The 20,589-nt window shown below is 45.6% G+C and overlaps 1 protein-coding gene across 7 annotated transcripts in view; it reads right to left on the bottom strand.

Moving 5' to 3' along the window:
- Positions 1-694: 694 nt before the first annotated feature.
- Positions 695-20,589, bottom strand: part of SYNRG (synergin gamma) — a 37,256-nt gene continuing 17,361 nt past the window's right edge. For 4 of the 7 annotated variants that reach the window (XM_048324957.1, XM_048324960.1, XM_048324961.1 and 1 more), the window contains 9 exons: positions 18,624-19,568; positions 11,084-11,686; positions 10,565-10,728; positions 9,811-9,864; positions 9,012-9,108; positions 8,588-8,736; positions 5,791-5,901; positions 5,219-5,254; positions 695-4,290 (listed from right to left, as the gene is read on the bottom strand). In XM_048324957.1, coding sequence (XP_048180914.1) covers positions 4,159-4,290; positions 5,219-5,254; positions 5,791-5,901; positions 8,588-8,736; positions 9,012-9,108; positions 9,811-9,864; positions 10,565-10,728; positions 11,084-11,686; positions 18,624-19,568 — 2,291 coding nt within the window. In that variant the 3' untranslated portion in view covers positions 695-4,158. Of the gene's footprint in view, positions 4,291-5,218; positions 5,255-5,786; positions 5,902-8,587; positions 8,737-9,011; positions 9,109-9,810; positions 9,865-10,564; positions 10,729-11,083; positions 11,687-18,623; positions 19,569-20,589 lie in introns of all 7 variants that reach the window. The other 3 variants (XM_048324958.1, XM_048324963.1, XM_048324959.1) reach the window with 2 other exon arrangements.

Here is a 20,589-nt window from a genome sequence, read left to right as displayed (position 1 = left end):
ATTTAGCAGGAGTTAAACTTGAGCCAGGGAAATGGTAAGTGAGGAGCTAGAGAGTGAAAATCAAGATTAATCATTGGTCTGGAGATGTTCCAACACATGACATTTTAAAGGGAAAAAAATTGCTAAAAACTGAAATCTGCTCACAAAATTAAACTTTACCTAAAAATGGGCAAAGTAGGATTTAACACCATTTTTTTGTATAAAAACTGGAAGGTTAAAAATTCTCCAATTTGAATTATTCCATTGACTTTAAACGCAAGGGAAAGTTATACCTATAAAAAGCAAAATTGCCTAATAAAGCACAGGAGGAAACAAAGAATGCACCTGAAACCCCCATGCAAGGTTGTATTACAGTGTTAGTGCTTGTGGGTATTTCATTGCAAATGCTCCTCTTGTATTCACTACAGCAAAAAATTTAACACAAGTGTTTTCCCCCTCAAAATCCAGTTTTTTCTCCATTCTCGAATAGAAACCAAAGAAGAGAGAGCCCTGGTTTAGCTTGGAGTACTGTGAGCACACCCACTGGCTTTGAGGAGAACACCCCTTTTCCTGCTCCCCACGGGCTTTTCCAAATGGTATCTTAATTGTCTGAAAAGTATTTTATATCTTTTGATATTTGGTGAGACACCTTCCCCATCCCAGCCACAAAGCAGGTTTCACTTACTTTATGATATAAATATTTCAGCTTCCCAGGTTGGTCAGATACGAAATGAGCTTTTTATTGAACATCAGGTTTGAATCTCAACACAGGATTTATAAATCATTGCAGGCATTAAGGGAGTAAACAAGGTTCCAAAGTCAATTAATAACACTTAACGCTCATCGGATTTAAAATATCAGCAGCAACTCCAGCACAGCACAAACCCAAACAGCTCCAACTAGTAATCACAAAACTACTTCTGGAAGAAAAACAACATTTGCCCAGAGGGCAGGAGAAGAAATCACAATAGGAAGAGAAGTTTTCTGATCGCTCTTCTTCATAAAATGATGACATTGCTATTTTAACATTGAGAACTGGAATTAAATACAGGTCCAGAATTAAAAATAAATCCACAGCAGCAGTTTGTACAATAACAGCTTTTATTGGAAAGGCAGGCTTTTGTTTCAAGTTTGTGATTCCCAGTGTAGCTGACAAGACTCGGAGCACTCTGTGGGTTTCCATCAGCTCCTGCTCAGCCTGGGGCTGAACTTCACCCTCACTCCCACACCCTGCAGAGATTTCAGGGAAGGAGCTGCTCCAACCAAACCCAGTGAGGAGAAGCTGCTGCCAGGGAGGAAAAGTCCTTGGAATGAACGGTCAGTGCAGGAGGTGACAATTCCCTGGGCACAGGTGACCTCCGGGGGGCTGCAGGAACTCACAGCCAAACACAGAGAGGGAGGGGCAGGGAAGAGGCTGGAGCAGCCCCCAGCACCAGGGAAAAGCTGCCACCCACGGCCACGGCACGGAAGCACCAGGAATCCAACGGGGTTAAGCCATAAATACATTAAATAACCGAGCAAATAATTCCTTACAACTCCAAATATACATAAAGAGACAGAACCCCCACTTCCCACAGGTCATGCCAAGGCAGCCCCACAGAGATTTAAAAAAACAAATAAAATCTTATTTTTCTTTTCCAGTGAGAGAATCCATGCAGGAAAAGGAGTTACAGGTCTGAAACTGGACACAAGCAAAGGGAAGGCAGCGTGTCCGGGGGCCTGCAGCAGAGGCAGCAGGGGAAGGTGGGCTGTGACAATCCTGTCACCTTGGATACAGCTTGGAAAGACACTGGGCTTTGGCTGGCAACAACATCCAAGAGGATGCTGAATGCTCCAGTGAGTCATTGGAATGACTGGGATCTGCGAGCTGATCCTCCTTGTGCAATGCCTTTATCGAGGGGATCTCCCTGCAAACGTTCCCGTTCCCATGTTCCCATGGCAGAGTGCTTCCTGCTCCCCACAAAGACAGGGACGGTGCCTGCTGCTCTCCCTTCTGTGGGAGCAGGGGAGCAGCAGTGTCACCCTCCAGTGAGCTCTGCTGCAATTGGAATTGTAAATGTCCATTCCTTATTTGTATGGGCCAAAAGACACGTTGGATGAAGCTCAGAGAGGGGCTGACCTGCTAACAGGTACAGGAAAACCAGCTGGAAGATGCTGCTGTGACAATGCAGCTGGTGCTTTAAATTTCACTCTGTGGCCTCTTATTTGTGGTGTTTTCCTTTAATTAGGGAAAAAAATTCCTCTCTAGCGAAGTGTTGGGGAGCTGTGGTGGAAACCCAGGCTGACAGTAAACTCCCTTTCCCCAGTACAGCATTCCCTCAGCACCAGCCTCTCCCAACCACTGGAGAATACCTGTCAGTGGCTCCCTGTCCCCAAACTCCTGTGGAACACTGGTGAGGGGCACAGCAGCCCCTGACTGTGCTGGAAACATGGGCTGGGGGCACAAGCTGTGGTGCTGGAACTCTTTCCCACCTAATAAAAGGGAGAGAATCAATGAGTGGCTTCCCTGGTTTTTTGGCAATTCCTGGGCAGGATGTGGGAAGCACAGCACGGGAAATCTGCCTCTGGATCAGCCAGAGCTGGAGGCACATGGTGCTTTATTTCGTGAATGAGCTAATTTGAGGCAGCAAGGAGATTTATTGTAATTGGTGTAAGGAAGGAGCCAGACACCTCTGAGCCAAGATTCTTTCATTTGGGCTAATTAATAGTTTCATATAACCAAGCTGTTTGTTTTTTAAATACAAAGCATCGTTTTGCTCATTGTAATTCCTGTTTCAGCAAATAACCACAGGTCAGTGTCAGGTACTTGTAATGGGGGCAGGATTAACTTGGAGAAGCTGTTGAGATATCTGGAGAAAAGGGACAGATCTGAGAGACTGAGCCAAAGAATTAAGGAGAAAGTTGTACCCCATGGATTTACACTCCATTCCCTGCAGACCTAGACAGGATTGTGGGATGTCTCTTTTAACACCATGAATCTCCCACAGGTTTGAAATCCTGTAACCAGCACTCCATTGACTGCGCTGTCCTCTGGATATTGGATCTGAAGGAGGAACCAGGTACTTTAGATGTACAGGTAACATTTAGTGAGAGTCTGTTACACAAACCTGTCCAGAGAGGCACCTACAAAAGCCACAAACCAGCAGGGACACGATGCCTGCTTCAAACACCAGCTTGCTGAGACCCCCAAATTCCAGGCTTAAATCCCTGTGGGTGTTAAATCCCACTCCCTGCTGCAGGAGCCAGGGGCCACCTCTGTGCTGCCAGCTCTGAGTCACAGGAGCACGTTACTGCAGGTAGCACCAGACTGCACAAGTCACACACAACCACCCCATCCCATCGGGAACAGCATCTCCACAGCCAAAAAAGGTAAAGTATCCACACAGCAGCAGATGTGCTGCATCAGCAGAGTCCAGCTTTCAGCAGTGCTGCAGCCACGCAGCTCCCAAAATGTCAGGAGAGACAAAATCATACCTGGAACTCAGGACAAATCCAGAGAAGTTGATCTGGATTTACAACAAAGACCACGAGTTTCAAACTCCAGCTGCCTGCCCCACAGAATCCAGACAGCACGGGGAGAATTACAACAGTTTTCCAGTCCTCACCTCCCAGCACTAACCAGGTCTGCATCCAGCACAACTTCCAGCACGGAGCAGTGGAGGTACAAACACCCAGCAGCTTCTCCTCCTGAGTCAATAATTCATTCTGCCTCGGATGCTGCTGTGACTCATGTGCTGTGGTATCACAGCAGAACATCAAGGTGCGTGTCCCAAAAACGCTAAAGAAAAGATTTGCTTGCAAATACAGACTTCAAGTATTTAAGTGGTTGTTTCTATGCAAATCAGCCCAGCATTCCAGGTTCTCTGGGAAGCTCCATGCTGGCCTCTCCCAGGTTTATGCACATGGTTACCAGGCTGCTTTTACACAGGATAACATTTTCATCTTCAGAAAGACTGGAATGCCACTTTTTTTTTGCCATACTACATATTTTCTGGTTATTTCTGAAACCTTGGCCATTACAAGTGAATTCTTCACCGTCCGTAACAGTGGCTTTAATCTGTTGATTTTTGGTCCAAAAATCAACCCCAACCCTGACCCCAACTCCAGCCTCTCCACCACAGCAGTTACCCCAAGTCCTGCATGATTAGAGCCAAAGCTCCAGCTGCAGTGCAGCTGCTTTCAGAGCAGGTCTGGCAGGCTGAGACCAGGAGGTTTGGGCTCCACGCAGTTGATCCAGAAGTTTGCACAGCTGGCGTGGTACTGGTGCCCCCCGTACGCCAGCTTAAAGTTGTCTGTCTCGGAATTAAAGGCCTGCAAGAAGAATTGAAACAAGTGTGACAGTCTGATCCACTCCAGGGTCTACACCTAGAGTGGAAACTGGCACAGGACCCTCCCCTGAGCACTCCACCCCATCAACTCTATTTGATTTCAGTTGCAGGTGGACAAAACCTTCAGCCATCACACCTGAGCCAACCTCCACCTGCAGGAAGGGAGCCCTGACCTGGCCCCTGGCAGCTAACTCACCTTGTTTCCTGCATCTTCAGTTCTGTTCCACCTCCCTACCGAGGGGAAAGCCTGTCCTGCTTGCCAGCAGACAGCTCCTGCATTTATCTCCCTGGCTCCAGCCTGGCTGTGGCTTAGGCAGGTGCAATTCTTGCTCTTAGTGTTACTTCAGGTTGAATTTGATCTACTTCCTCCTGTTAATTGAAGCTGCTTTACAATAGGAGCCTCTGAGCGTGTGAAGCCATGAACAGGCTGAAACCACCTCGCTGTTTGTTGCTAGGAGATACTTTCCAATGCCTCACAGCTCCCTATTTAAAAAAATATCCCAGCCCTGCTCTCCACACCCTGGATTTCCTGCAGAGATTTCTAAAAATGCCACTGCCTGCTACACAAAGCAAAAAGTCAATATTTCTAGCACAAAGCCCCTGAAACCCCCCCTCTCCTGCCACAGACACACAGGCAGCACAGATTCAGGAACTCAGGGATTTTCTGTCACACAACAGAAGGAGCACAAAACCAGAGAGCTGGGCACAAGGCACAGGCATGCAGACAGACAAGGGGAGGCTCTGGAGCATGTTAGTTGGTCAGATCAAGAGTTAACGGCCACAAAACATGACTGGAGAAGAGGATTAATGATTGGTACAATCGAGAATGACAGCTGAGAGCCCATTAGCAGCTCAGCCTTCCACACTCAAGAAGAATGAGTCTAGAAAGAATGTTTTTTACAGGTTCATACTTTTTTGGGAAGTTCTTCCACAGATTTCTCTTCTTTCTGAAATAATGTTGAAACCAAAAAGTCAGGAAAAGTGCCTCTATTTTTAACTGGTTGGCACAACTCTGCACATGCCCTGGGAGTCCCTCCCAGCTCTGCTAATGGTAACAGTCCCCTCTGGTGAGCCATTTCATGGAGAAAAGTCATTAACAGATTTTGTTAAAAAAATATGCATACTTTAAAAAATCTTAGCATCCCAGTTTCTTCCCCATTATGAACAACTGAACTCAACCCTTTCTCCACAGCTGTGTCACACCAAAGACCAAGGAACACTGGATATTTGATTACAGGATTTTATTGAGACCCATCTACAGGTCAGAGTTTACAAATTATAACCATGGGAATTTTTTCAATACACCCATCCCTGGAAGTGTCCAAGGCCAGGCTGGACACCCTGGGATGGTGCAAGGTGTCCCTGCCCGTGGCAAGGGGTGGCACTGGATGAGCTCTAAGGTCCCTTCCAACCCAAACCAGTCTGGGATTCTATATGAAAGACCATACTGTGAATTCAAAAGGACTTTAACCAGCACACTTACTTTGCTTCTGGAATCCACGTTTAGGAGACACACTCCACAGGCAAGATCCTGGGCATTTTTAATCCCTGGGCGCAGCATACAAGAAGAGAAATCCAGGGAGTTTTCATCTGGCTAAAGAAAGGAGACAGTAACATTTAGGCATTTTCAGTACCTGAGGAAGTTTCAGCCATCATGATAAAGAATTACTGAGCACTGAGAGCCAGCGTGTCCCACAGGCATGGCAGGGGTGACAATCATCAGAGCTGCCGGGATGGACTCGCCACCTCCACCAGCACTAACCTGTAACACTCCAAGTCTTAAAAAAGGCCTCGAGTACAAAGGAAGGAATTCTTGAGTTGCACATTCCCACATCCAAAGGGGAAGGAGCCCTGGGAACTGGGGGAAGGCAAACAGAGGCTCTGCAGGTGTTTGTGCAGCTGTGGGGAGGGAGCTCTCCCAGCCCGCCCTGGAGAGCTGGCTGCAGCAGGATTCACTGTCCTGGACTCCCTGATACTGCCTCAGCAAAACAGGGCAGCTGGCATTCTCCTCTGGGGTCTTTTAGGACCTACAATCTGGCAGAGAGGTACAAAATGGGATATTAATGTTAACCAAACCATGGAATTCAGGCCACCAGCCATACACAGGTTAAAGAGAGGCAAAGGGTGGGAGAATAAACCTGTAAATAATAAATTAATGTGGTCACTTTTCCAGTGCTTAACCTCACATTTCAGCCACAGGATAAATGATCAATTAAAACATTGCATAAGGAGGATATAAAACTGTTCAAATTTTGCATGAAAATAGTAGTGCAAATAAAAGCAATGACTAGAAATGCAAGAAGCTTAAAAAATGGTGTAATCCCAGGCCATGGGTGTCTTAATCCACACTCTGGGCATGCTGCTCACACCACCCTGCTGAATGGCTGGAGAATAATTGGAATCCTGAAAAAAACCACCCTTTAATCTCTAAGTAGATCAATCAAATTAATAAAGGCACTCTAATATTTGTTTACCAAATGCATGAGTGAAGCAAATGAGAAGGTCATCCTGCAATTTGCTGTGAAAAACCACAATGCTGTGCATAAAATTACCTTGTAACAAAATCCTTCAAAAGATAAAATTAACCTTTCTGAGCACATGCCTGGGAGCTGGAATACTTCTCTGCAGTTAATTGGCACTTCTGCATCATTTAGGATCCGTGACTGTAACACCAGAGGTGTGGGTTCCACCCCTTCCAGTGAATCCCGTGGGGAAGAGAAGCAAGAAAAGGGGTGATTTGGAGAATTACAGGAGTCATGAGCCCCTGGTTTTTAGTAAGTTCAGCTGGACTGTGTGTGCATGTGAGAAGTCACTGTTTGCAGCTCCTAATGTGCTTAAGATTTAGCTGGAGCTACGAGCCAGGAGCTGCTGTGGCTCGGAGAACACGTGGCCAAGCTTTGGACTTTCAGGTAATCCCTGTAATCTTCCAAGGAAAAGCACTTTAGGAACTGTATTTTAATCCACCTGTTTAAATTAGGAAAAGATCCTGATAGCTCTTGGGATTGTTGCTATCAACAATGCCAGAGTTCAAACAGGTGAATCCACCTCTATCCACCTCCTCTGCCAAGCAGTAAAATACTGAGGATATAAATTCCCTAGGATGTCAGGCTCTGGGCATCACAGGACATCACCAAAATACCTGGGGAGGTTTAAAATGTGCAAAAGGTGTGTAAAAAGGGACTGGTCATTTATAATACCTGCCTTGCAGGGAATGCCAGTGAGCTGGAGATGGGTATTTCTAGCAGAAACCAAGTAATCCAGGCCTTACTTATAAGTAAGTGTTTACTGGGAAGGAAAAACCTTTTGTGGCCACAGCTGCAGTGCAAGGAGGAAGCCACAAATTAAAATGCTCAGTGGAAACCTCCCCATGGTAATGATCTGCTCAGTGATGCTTGGTGTGGTGTGCTGATCCTGAGAACTGAAGGCTCCTTGGATAAGCACTGAGTTAAAGGGATCCACTGTGTAAGTCAGTATAAAGCACACACAGATGGGTGATTCCCTAAAAATATGAATTTTTCCCTGGTTAAAGGAAGTCATTTTGCACATTGTATCTCCTGCAACACAAGCACACAAACCCCACAAGGAATTTAATGGCAGGGAGATTTTCCTGCCTTCTATTTGTGTCTGTTCTGCACCTCTGGCTGCTCCTCTTTTTCCCAGCTCCTCTGCAGACCCTTCCCCCATGGGATGCTCCTGCTCTAAAGGGCCACCCCTCAGAACATCCCTGCCTGTCCCCCTCACCCAGCTATGTCCAAAGCTCTCCAGCTCCTACCAGGCTGTCTGGAAGCAGTGGAGCTTTTCCTGGCAATCCAGAGCAGGAAAAGCTGTTTAGTCTGTGGCAGGAACCAAAACAAACTCAGGCATTTCCAAATGCAGAGAGAAGGGAGAACAGTTTAGTTGTTTCTGTGTTGCTGCACTGTGTGGTTTGGAAGTGTGAGCATTAAAAGCAATTGCAGGGATATTGAAAAACAAGACACACATCCATGTGATTCTGGCTTTGTAAAATGGCTTATTTGGATTTTACTGAATTTGCCTTACTGGAGATGTCCACAGACACCCAGGATATCACCTACACCATTAAGGTACTAAGTCAGACACCACTGTGTTTGTGCATAAATAACAGTTTTCTTACAGGGTTTTAAACTGGATTTCACAAACAAGTTCATTTCCATTTTCCAAGAGAAGAAACACAAACTGTCAAGTCAGGACCCCCTGCAAAGTCTCTTTAAATATAATTATGACATTTGTTTTAGTAACCAGGCAGCTTATTTGGGTCTTACCGTTAAAGCAGCCAGGGACATGAAGCTGATCAGGTTGTTCCACACTTTATCAATATCCTTCAGCAGCTTCTGGAGCTTCTCACTGCAAACAGCAGTTGCTTTGATGCCCAGCTCCACCCTCTTTGTTACTCTGTAGACTTCAACAACCCCTGTGGATGTAAAACAGGGGAGGATTGCAGAGAATTCACTGGATGCCAAGCCTTGAACTCAGAAATGGCAAACCCGGATGTGGCACAGGAAGGGTGGCCATGGAGGGTTAGTTCAAAGCTGGAGTCACATTTGTTTGGCAGAAGAGTTTTTCATTATTTAGGTGCAGGCAAAGATCAAGATAAAAAGTAATGCCATTTGGGGAGGAGTGATTCTATATTCCTGGTTTTTAGAGAAGAACTCCCAAGTGTAAAACACGTGGAAAATTAAAACATACCCAGTAAATATTCCATGCCTTGAGCAGACTGGATAACTTCAGTGCAAACAGATGAACTGCTTATTCCATTTAAGGTGTCGTTTGCTTTCTTTATGACCTGGTGGAAATGAATTTCATAAAATGATGGGGTTTCTATCTTTAAATAATCATTACAAACAAGGTTGCCCCCAGCAGAAACTGGAGGCAAATTAAACAAGAAATGATTGCCACACTCCACCACATGTTTTTATATACTCCTGTTGAAGTAGATCAGGGGCAAGTATGAACATTTAAAACCTTAATGTATTCCCCCCAATATTCTCATTACCAAAGTAAGAGTTTCAAGAGCATGCATGCCTTGCTATCTAGTTTAATAAGAGCATTCACAGTTTGGGCTCTCTAATACTCCAATGCAAAGAAGAAATGTTAAGGAGCACTGATCTGGCTGTGAAATCTCTGGCGGCAGCACATGAATGGTCCCTGGGCCCAGCACATCAACAATTCTGTTTCTCAGGAAGCCCTGAGGAGCCAGGCACTGGTACCAGTGCCCTGAACAACACAATACTGGGCAGCCAAACACGGGACCACCCAACTAACCAGAGAGCTGGAATATTTAGGGAAAAGCCAAACTAATCCCCAGTGACAGAGAGATTAGTGTAGGGTGCTTAGCTGAGGAGGTGGCAGCTTTTGGTTTAAAAACTGTAATTCCCAGGGCTGATTCCCACACTTTCTCTGCCTGTTGGTCTCAAACACTGAGTGAGCTGGTTCCTGCAGGGAGGAGGGAAGGATTTGGAGGAGGAGGAGGAGGTGCCACACTCACCTGCAGGGCGCTCTCCAGGCACCTCTGCCACTCATAGGCGTACCTCTCACTCTCCTAGTGCAAAGGAAAGGACAGGCTCAGTCTTGTTCCTACACACATTTCCCTCCCTTTCTCCTACACAACAGAGACACAGCAGACAGGTATTTTAAAAGCCTATTTGCAGATTAGCTCTGTGAACTTTTAACAGATCTGTTCCTAATCTCTCCCCGTTCTTTCAAGATTTTCTAAGCACCTTAACTCTAAAATTTGATTTCTGGAAGTCAGAAGGAGTCTCAAAAGAAAGAACATATAGGAGTGGGTAAAAGGTTTCACTGCACACACCTCCTCCTGACACATTTGTTACAGTCTGCTGTTCTAGCAGTGGGGATTAGCAGAATTTAATCTGAGTCCTTTTCCCATTTCTTCTCAGGATGAGCTGGAGAAATAACTACCAGGCAGCCAAAAAGTGATTCCATTTCCCAAAGCAAACGGTCTCAGTGCCAAAGCTGGGATTAGATTTAAACTGTAACTAATTTCCAGTCATAAGCTTAGGCTGCAAGGTCAAGTGATTCTGTGTTTCAGACAAGAGCCTTTTCCCACTTCCCTTTAGAGACGTGAGAGAAGAAACTTCCAGGTTCCACTCACAACATCCAACTGCACCTGGACACCATCTCACAGTCACACCCATATTTAAATAGGTAAGGCCCCAAAAAGCTGGATACAGAACCCCCTTGATGTCAGTGCCAGCTCAGCTGTGTTGCAGACAGTTCCTTACCTCCACCTCCCCAGTCAGGTCCTTGTACTTGTCCCTGATCACGGGCAGTGCCGGCTTCTCGCTCAGAGTGTTCGACCGGTCCCTGAACGGCTGCTCCAGAGCTGGCAGAGGTGAGGAGCGACTGATTTCTCTGTCCCCCAGGCTCAGGCTCCTCTTATGAGACCCTAAAAAGTCAGGTTATAAAAAGTTATTCCTTTACTCTAAAGACCCAGGCTATTTAAAATGAATGAAGTGGCAGCAAGGGTTGTCCCGTTCCTCCAGAAGAACAAATATTTCTCTTTACTCAGTGACTGCTGCAGATTTCCCCAGTGCCTCAATTCTTACAGGTTTTTGGCACAACAAATATTTTCCTTGTAGAAAAAGACCTGCTCCAAATGCCACAGAAATCAATGAGAAGATTCAGGTCGTTTCCAGCAGCCTTTAGAACAATCGCCATTAGCTAATTTATAACTGAATTAGGAAAATCAGCCTTTGATAAGCACATGCATCATGAGGTTCCTCCACCACGGGCAGGCTTACCTTGCACAGACAGGTCAAAGGTAGCCAGCTCACTCCTGATCATCTCCTCACTGGACTTCACTTTGCCTTGTGAAGTTGCCACCAAGAAGTCAAACTTGCTGATTTTTGGTTTTTCACTTTGGAACTCTCCAAAGTCATCTGTGGCCTCTCTCCGCAGCTCAGAGGAGACTCCAGTGAGGAAATCAGTGCCCAGGGCTGAGTCAGCTGCTGCTGCATCTTGAGCTTCCGAGGGAGGTCTGGCGAAATCCCCGAAGTCTCCGATGTCGTCGTCGCTCGGAGCGCTGGGGACCGGCCCGGAGTCTTTGAAGTTCGCAAAGGCTGCAAAGGAAACATCCTGCAAAGCATCCTCGCTGGAAAAGGTTGTCACTTTGGAAACTGTTGTCATGGTGATGTTTTCTGAGCTGCCAAACAAGGTCTCCTTCTTCTGGAGGACAGAGGTGGCCGCGGAGGAGCCGCTCCCCGAGGGCTGGGAGAAGCAGGAGAGCTTCCTGCCCTGCTGGACGTCGTCCTTGTCGGAGCTGGACCAGTCGTAGCTCGCCAGGCTGCTGACTGCAGAGCCACTGTGACAGCTTCCAAACGGGCCACCCTTTAAGTCATCCACATCTGAAACAAACCCCCACAATTAGGAGCTGAAGTTCAAACGTTAAACTCTCTACGCCACCTAAGAACAACTTGCTGAGAGTCTGGAGGAGCTGCAAGAACAAACACAGTGAATTGTTGTCTCACTGAGGATTGAACTGGAGTTTGCACAAAAATAAGCTGGAAAATACCTGGGCATTTAATACAAAAATTTCTCTGTTCAATGAATGTAAGCCTTGACCTCTGAATGCTGTCTTAACATTTTAAGCTGAAAGTCACCATATCACTATGGTAGTGAAGAAACACTAAAAAAAAATCAGTTTCTGTCCAGTCCAGGCTGCACAGATCACCAGTTGAGTTTTCTGGCTGCAGAATCTACAATCAAAATATAAATGTTACAACTCAAACACCTTTAATGCGTTATTACATCTTATCAAATCCAACCACACAGAAGACTGGGCCGACTTTTCTATTCCTGTGATAAAGTATTAATTTAATTTTATATTCATGCTTTGATACAAATAACATATAAAAACGTGCTGCAAGAATCTAAAGAAGCCTAGAAATCCTGTGTGAGCTTATCAGGGCTCCTGCAGCGCCGCACGGGCGACTCGTCAAACTTCCAGGTGCCAGCACTGACAGGGATATTGCGGAGATCATGTTTTAACTGAATAAATAGTTTGTAAAAGCTAAGTCTAGAGAAAATCCAATTATTTTGCAGAAAGCTCCAAACACTTATACCCACCTGGCGATTACATGGCCCAATAGGTTCTTCTCCCTGCCAGGGGCAGGTGTGAGATCAGAGCCTGCAGTGCCCGGGGGCTCTGGCTGCTCCCACCCAACTGATCTTTCACTTCCAGACTGAGCCTGATCCCCAGCGAAGGCACACAGAGCCAGGGGCTGGGCAGTTCTCATTAGAGCATGAACCCCCTCTCCCCAGCAAACCAGCCCTGCTATCCTACATTTGGCATTTGTTTTCCAGCAGGAAGAATTGTCAGTTTGGATCAGAGACGCGGCCGCTGCACAGCGCCTGGGGTCCAGCGGCTCCAGGGACAGCAAACCCAGACCACAAAATGTTTTCCCTGAGCCTCACTGGAGCTGAGATCCTGGTGCTGAACAGCACAGGCAGAATGGGCTGGCACAGTGGGGTTTAACACAGCCACGGTGGGAACAAGCTGACTTCCCAGCTGTCCTCGTTATTCAATCCAGCCACACCAGCCCGAGGATTAAACCATTCTAACAAACCATTTCTGCCTTGGTTTATTCATCTCACTGCAAGGGGAGAGCAGGCCAGGCTCCAGGCTGCTTCCCAGGCATGACCCACATACATGGCTAATGAAAAACCTAGCAAACACACAACACAGGGATGGAGTTTAATGGCCACTGCCACGGGTCAGCCAGGCACAGCGTGTCATCCATCAGCTCCTCCCCTGGGCCTTCCTGCAGCTGCCACTTAGCCCACGACAGCATCCCAAATCCAGACCTGAGCCCCCTGCACACAGACAAGATTTCCAAGTGCCACTTGAATTCTGGATGTGCAGAGCAGCAGTTTGCAGAGGGTAAACACCGAGAGATGGAATCACCTGCTCCCGGCACAGAAAGAAGGCTCTGAGGTGAAAGGAGCTGCCCGGAGAGGGGCCGGTGATTTATCACCACAGACCACAACTTGCGCTCTCAAGCTTTTGTTTAAAGAAGGGAAATGAAAGCTTTGCATGAAAGAGAGAGCCAGAACCACCTCCGACACGTGAGCCAGCTGTAATTAATCCTGGGATCCTGGAAATACCAGCAGGTACCAGGCAGGAAACCTCTGCTTTCCCTTCACTTTGTGTTGACTCCAAAACCCAGCGAAGATTTGAGCCTCGCCATTGATCCGGTGCTCCCGGGGAGGGAAAGGGAAGAGCCATGATCCCACTCCGAGGATCTGCACGTTCACATTCTGTTGGGAATTATTCCTTTGATAACTGCTAAGATTTTCAGCTGCAAACACATCCTAAAGGACCAGGTCAGGCACTCCTGATCCAATCCTGGCTCAGGATCAGCTGCAGGCTCTGGAGGAATCCTGAACTCACCTGCAATCAATAGGGCAGGGCAGGGGGGGCAGAACTATAGTTTAATTATTCACAAACTAAGACTCAGGGTTCTCTGTGTGTGAATTCAGGCAGACATGAAACCTCTGCAGAGGTGCAAGGGCTGAGGTGAAAGGTAATAGTTTGATTCTGTACATTTGATTTTTTCTTTGATAATTCCAGAGGGATCACTCCAGTGAATACACTTTTTCCCAGGAATATTATATTACAGGAGAAGCACTGCGTTCAGAGTCAGTGTTTACAGCTCAAGCAGTCCTAAAACAATTTAGTGAGAAGTATGAAAAATAAGAATGTGGAACCCAAAGTCCAAGCTGCCTGATCATCACCTGGGACCAGCTGCACCCGCACGAGCCAGCCAAGGCAAAGCACTGGCTGCCAAGTTAATATACAGTTAAAGTAATACAGTTAAAATACTGTTTCCCAGTGTTATCTCATCTCCAGAAAAACTTGCCACCCCTGATTTGAGCCAACTATAATAATTTATTTCAACTACCAAGGATTAAGTTATGGCTGGAGGCAAATTACAAGCTGGAGCCTTCAATGTCAACAGTGCAATCATTTAAGGAAAACCCTTGACAGCATTAGTGACTGTCTAAAGAAAACTGAAAAAGACAATTCAGGGACATTGGAATAAATTTAGGGATTTTAGCCAGCATAGGAGGCTTTCAAGTTTTTGTATTTCAGTGGATATTAAATTCTGATGAATAAATATAACTCTGGTGTCACGTTTTGGTTGTTAGGGTGACACAGGTGGTGGCTGTGGAGCTCTGTTCCCAGCAGAACAGCATCAGTGCTCTTACCCTGGGAACATCCCCTGCAGCCTGAGCAGGAATCCAGAGCCTGGATGGGGACAGGCACCACCTGCTCACTGCTTCCAGTGGGTCTCCACCTGATAAAAGGAGACGAAACTGGAAGAAAACGGAGTTTCATGCACTGCTGCTATCAGTGTCATGCCTGTCAGCAACCAGAAAAATCCAAAGCCCATTTCTCAGCTGGGGAAGCCTGGAACAGTTAATAAGAAGGGAATTATTCCCATCTGCTTTCCCTAAAGAATGGCCGTAGCTAAGATGGAAACCATCAAGAATGCTGACTGCAAGATAAATAAAAATGAAGAAAATAGAAGAGAAAAGCCTCCAAACCTCGTGGAATTACAGGATTTGCTAATTATTTGGAAATGATCATGATAAACGACGTTTCACAGCAAAACAAAGCCCCTGAGCTGACACTGGGAGCTCAGTCCCACAGAGGCCCTTGGGAAGGCCACGGCAAACACATCCACACCCTCCCTGCCAGAGGCCTTCCCGGGATAAACCAGGGTGGGTAAGCTCTGCTGTGTACAGAATTAACCCAAGTGAGGGCAAGGGAGTGAATCTGACTGTCAAGTCTGGACAAAAACGTAATAAATACAGTCATGAACGTTCCTCTCCCTCCTCCAGGAATGACTGGCTGACCAAACACAAACAGCACGAGCCCTGCAGAATTAGGTCTCAGCTTTATGTTCAAAGCTTTGGTTTAAAAAGCTTTAGGGCTGGGCACGACCAACTGATCCTCCAGATTCAAGCAGGAGTGTTGTGGTTTTCTGCCTTTTTCTTTTTTTTTCCTTTTAAAAACTCTCCGGCTCGGTGTAAAGAAGAAAAGCCACATTCTGCTTCCTGGGCTGGTTTTTGTTCTTGTGGCAATTCCAAAACCCCACAACATTTTAACCATTCCACATCTCAATTATTTTTAGCTTTTTACCTTGTCTGCTAATTTGATGATAATCCCAAGCTGTCAGTGGCTCAGGATTTGGAGGAATTTGAAGTGACATAATTGCGTGCCACAAATTTGCAGTTGTCATTTATGTTTGAAAGTTTCAATATTTAGAAGGCAGAACTTCCCAAATGGAAAATTTACTTTGGGGCTCTGGTTAACTCACACTGGATTAGCTAAATAAATATCAGAATATTATTTAGTGGGCTTCTACTCAATAAAGTCTAGATAGCAACACAGTTTTTTCAGCACCGACTCGCAGAAACAACTCTGCCACCACACATTTCCTCCACTCCATCCCTCTCAAACACAAATTCTTGGAAAAATATTATTTAGGCTGATATGTAAAGATTCAGAAGGTTACAGGGAGCGAGGTCAAAGCATTGGAAGAGGAGAAAGAAGCTCACCCACACCCTGCTCTGCTAGAGAAAAGCACCCACCAGCTTAAGGGGATACCAGAACCTTAAACTCTGTATTTTTGAGGAAAAAGAGATACATTGCTGGTTTGCAACAAATCACACACATCCCCACGTTTTCAAAATATGCCAAGATAATATTTATTAACACAGCAGGACTTACAGATCACAAAAGATAGTGATACAGAGGAGCTCAGAAGGGAGGTACCAGAGTAAAGCATGCAGGTCAATACTTGCAGAAGAGAGATATCAAAGCAGATCTGAAAAGGCACATTCACACAGGAAATGTTTAGTTGAAATCAGACATTAGAAAAAGCAGCAAAAAAACCTGAAGTTGATTAAAATATACAGAGATCTCCAGTAATGCCAAAGAAAAAGGTGTTTTACAGGTGTGTCAGTGCAGCAGATAACCCTTTGAGAGTGCCCGGGGCAGGGCTCCTCCCGCTGCAACCGGGGCAGGAAGAACAAATTAGGTTCACTCAACAGGAGCAGGTGCTCATTCAAATGCTTTCAACTCGGAGTGAAACGTAAATTTGGTGTAAAAGAAGCAGGCTGGTTCAAACTGACAGCATGCAGCCAGTGCTCAAAGGGTTATACGGAGCAAATGCAAGAGAAATCAGGCAACATTAGTATCATCTACCTTCCACACAGAGAGTTAGAGCCCAGTTTAAAGAGACTGTATCCCCTTTGGAGAGAGAAAAACTGGAAACCTGTCATCCCTCAAGAGACCACAGGCTCTGGCATGGGAAGCAAGCCAAGGATTTCTCTCTAATTCCCAGCATAAGCACCTACCTGCCCATACCTGGAAGCTATAAATGTCAAACCTCACAGCCAAGGGACTGTGTGGGCACACACACCTCTGTGTGGGCACGTCACAAAGTGAAATCATCTCTCAGCACCTCTGTCCTGCTGCTGTTCCACTGGAGATGTGACACAGGGCTTGCACACATGCAGCTCCCCAGGACAAGTCTCCCTTTTCCCAGCAGTGATGTGACAAATGTCCCTTTTTGACATTAGATTTACAGATCGAAGGGAACGATGAGGGGAAAAAAAAAAAATCTGCTTTTTAACTTCATGTAAACTGGAAAAAAAAAAAAGGACTTGACCATCAGCAGTTCACAGCTTGAAATGCATCAAACACACAGAAAGGAACACATGAGCACAGGAATGTTTGTAGCAGAGTGTCCGGAGCACGTCCTGCTACGAAATCCTAACAGTTAAATGGAGCAAAACTCTCCCTTTTGGAATAACATCTAACTTGGCACCATAGGAGAATACAGACTTGGTTAATAAAAATAGCTTCTAATTAATACTTCAGAGTTCAAAAGTTTAGCAACAAGCACATGAAGGGCTAACCCCTTTAAACAAACCAAAAAAAAAGAGGCTTTCCTGCCACAAACGGCAACTATTCATCACGGATTGCTGTGGCAAAAGCACACATCCTGTAAAGAGCTACAGAAGTCAAACTACCACCAAAAGAGGCTAGAAAAATATTAGGAAAAAGTGCTTTCAAACCCAAAGTAAACATTCAAGAATACACTGTAGGTGCTACGTTTTGACAGCTCACTCAACTTGGAGTTTTCCCAAGCAGTAATATGAAAATTAAATGTCTTTGCTAATAAATTATTCCTGATATTTTGTACCCTGTTAGAGAGTATCTTCCACGTCGAAGTTGCCAACTTAATTCTCTCCCCTACTGAAAAATATCATATAATGCAAAATTACAGTACTGTATATTTTTTCTCTACCCATATCTGCAAAAAATGGAAGAAATATTTCATGTGGAAATAACCAATTCTTGCAGTAAGAGCTTTTACATGTACAGTTTGTATGTTCCCCCTGTTCAGAAAAGCCTTTGACTGCATAAAACTTGTCCTAGAACACAGTAATGGTTCCCGTGTTGTTGAAGGCCACAGAACATTTAACTACAGCTTATCTCCTATGTATATATGAGAAGAAAAACCAGGACACTTGGGAAATTTGTTTTATGATATGTGATCAGGTCAGAGATGGTCAGTTCACTCCCTCAGGAATGTTGTCATAAAGGGAAATTAAAGAAGGTGGAAACCTGATAAGGATAAAGTGAAAGTCCCATGGTTTAAATTTAGGTCCAAGAGCTCCCAATCATGAGACCAGCACTTGCAGCCCCTTGGCACAATGATTCCCATGAGGGATTTAACACTGGAAGGTGTGTGAAATACTCTAAAACTGCAGTCCTGCAAAATCCTGGCTACCCAGACTGAGCCCCACTGTAAGGGGAATACACTGGTGTTGGTGATTAGTCAGCTTCTCATTAACAGCCCCAATTAGTGACCCTCGGGAAGCGCCAAGCAGGGGAAGTCCCCAAGCCAAATGCTTTGTGGATTAAAGTGAGACTCTGCCATCACCTTGCTGATATAAACGGAATGATATTGTTTGCACTGGAATATTTTCCACTCGAGTCCCTTTAAGTGCCAATAGCGAACAGGTACCAGTATGATGATGTTAAATCTCAAAAATAAACTGGCCTGGAGTTCAAACTGTTGCAGCTATTTATAGTCTTCTAAGACAAAAACTAAAGAGTGCCCTGCTGAGGGGCCGTGGCTGGTGGGGACACACACTGAGGAGTCTTCCACTACTGAAAGACGAGTGCATAATACTGTAATTGAGCACAAAGAACACGGAATCTGCACCACCTACGTTACCAGAGCAATCTAACCAGTTCCTCACCTGCTGCTGGTGGATGCTGGCCACTAACTGTTGGCAAATCCAAAGAGCTATCAGACATGACATGCTTAAGATCTCCTCCCACATCAGCCAGTTTCATGTCAAACTGAACAGACAGCGCATCTTCGGAGTCCTCCTTGCCCACGCTGCTGCCGCCGATGGAAGGCAGATCCAGGGATTTCACCGAAGCAGAGTCTTCTTTGGCCTGCTTGAAAGCTGCCACTTTGTCCACCAGCGACTTCTCGGCGCCGCTGGAAGAAAATTTGTTGGAGTGGAAGTCAGCAAAGTCATCATCGCTCTTCACCGAGGAGAGCGCGCTGTCCTTGGCCTCCTCGAAGCCCGCTCCGGAGCCTTCCAGGGACAGCTGCTTGAAGATGTCGTATTTGGTGGGCGTAGCAGTGGTGGCAGAGCTCTGCCCACCCTTCACTGCGCTGGCAGAGGAGCCAGCCTGAGCACCAGGGCTGGCCTCCAGCTTGAGTGCATTGTATTTGTCATCAGGTTTTTGTTCGGAAAACCCCCCGCTGTTGTTGAAAGCCATAAAATCTGCAAAGTCATCTTGTCCACTGGCTGATGCGCCGTTAGAAAATTCCCCAAAAAGGTTGAACTCTCCAAAGTCATCAGCTAAGCTTGAAGTTTTGCCGGGCGCTGGCTGGGCAGAGGCGGACGGAAGGGGTGGGGGGGGAAAGGAGCCCGGTTTTGAGGTGTTAAATGCAGGTGGGAAGGATGGCTGCTTGTTTTCTCCAGGAGAGGAAAAGAGCTCCAAGTCTGACAGATTCAAAGGGGCCTTGGCTTGTGTTGGCTGTTTTGGCTGAGCGGGCACAGGAGGGAAGGGCGCAGGGAAGGTTTTGTCTTTTGAGGGTGGCTCTAACGGGGAGATGCTGTCGGCGGTTTTGAAATCTGTGAAACCATCGTCGGCTCCCGTGGGCTTGAACTCTGCAAGGTTTTCTCCTGGGAAGAAAAAATAGGGAGAAAACAACAGTTAAACCCTGCACAGCAAATACAGCGCATTCACACCATGCAAGCAAGCAAATTATTTCATGCAATGTCAGAAAGTTTTATGCAAACTGTTTAAATTAAAGACCTCAGGGTGCACACGGAACTGCAAACTCAACTGCCGTGAACCACACAAGTGTCAAGGTCAGTGATTCTACTTTTCACTCCAGCAAACACTTAATTCTCTCAAATAGCCTCAAAGTCATATTAAACCCCCTTTACACTGAGTTAATATCAAAACACACTATGACAAATAGATTCAAAAGGAGATCAATGCTGCCTTATTTGGCCTCCACGCAAGTTCTTCTCCCCACCTCATCCTCCTCGTGTTTGCCAAGCAGTGAATGTAATTTTGAATTTCACTTTTACCAATACAGTATTTGCTTTTTACAGAAGCAATTCCTCCCTTCCTCCCTCTGAAATACTGCAGCTTTCTCAGGGGGGATCACCAGAGGGCTGAGACAAAACCAACATGAGGAAACAATGTTTTCACTGAAGTTTCATTGAATAGTTTGGTGTACTAATTTTGTAACTTTCTTCTTTTGAACATGAAAACATTGTTTAACCCATTCACCAGCATGTACATACTTGGACTACTGGTAATTTTAAAGTATTGATGCTGACTTTAAGACAAGTGTCCAATAAATAGATTTTTTTCTATTTTAGAAGCACACCACTAGCATTTAATTCTTAAGCTACCACACAGTGTCATACTTAAATTAGTTTAACCAAGATTAAAAGAAGACTCTTCATAATGGTAGTAAAGGACCACAACTACACCTGACCTTGTATTCCATTCTCCCTCCCCTCCAAACCAATTCATTTGGCTCAGCAACAACACAAAATATTCCTGAAATTGCCACTCATTGATCAAAACTGCAACAGCACAGCAAACTACACTTACTGAAGAATTGCAAACTTTTCCATTAGAAATGTAAGCTGGTGAAAGGGTTAAGAGTGGTCAGACCTTGACAGC

The sequence above is a fragment of the Corvus hawaiiensis genome, chromosome 20 (assembly GCF_020740725.1).
Source record: "Corvus hawaiiensis isolate bCorHaw1 chromosome 20, bCorHaw1.pri.cur, whole genome shotgun sequence".
In the NCBI taxonomy this organism is placed as follows: Eukaryota; Metazoa; Chordata; class Aves; order Passeriformes; family Corvidae; genus Corvus; species Corvus hawaiiensis.
This window is presented reverse-complemented; position numbering and strand designations above follow the sequence as displayed.